Raw genomic sequence first — 374 nt, 5'->3', positions numbered from 1 at the left:
ATGAAGCTCCCCCTGCTGGCCTCCTCGGCCCTGTGGGCTCTGACGGCCAATGCAGCCGACGACGACATCCTGAAGCACGTTGACCCTCTTGTCGGGAGCGTTAATGGAGGTGAGCATCGACTTCTTCCAACCCGGAAACTCATCTCTGTAATTAGCTTATTATGACGACTGACTTGCCGGGATAGGCCATGTTTTCCCTGGTGCCACTCTGCCCTACGGTATGGCCAAGGCAGTTGCCGACGTTGATGAAGAGAACCAAGGTGGTTTCGCTTCAAACAATGGATCCAGTAAGCGGCGTCAACCACGTGCACCTTCTTTCTTGTCTTCTTTTTTAATTTTCTTCTTCTTTTCGCTGATTAATCCCCCCCCCCCCC

The 374-nt window shown here is 52.9% G+C and overlaps 1 protein-coding gene across 1 annotated transcript; it reads left to right on the top strand.

Annotated features, from left to right (window-relative positions):
- On the top strand, positions 1–172 carry GMORB2_3986 (uncharacterized protein; the record flags this gene model as incomplete). Its single annotated transcript, XM_035465962.1, has 2 exons — positions 1–109; positions 156–172. 2 exons carry the CDS (start codon positions 1–3, stop codon positions 170–172), a joined length of 126 nt encoding a protein of 41 aa, XP_035323799.1.
- Positions 173–374: the final 202 nt, after the last annotated feature.

The sequence above is a fragment of the Geosmithia morbida genome, assembly GCF_012550715.1.
Source record: "Geosmithia morbida isolate 1262 chromosome Unknown scaffold_2, whole genome shotgun sequence".
Lineage (NCBI taxonomy): Eukaryota > Fungi > Ascomycota > Sordariomycetes > Hypocreales > Bionectriaceae > Geosmithia > Geosmithia morbida.
The sequence above is the reverse complement of the archived record's forward strand: the minus strand, read 5'-3'. Positions and strand labels throughout refer to the sequence as shown.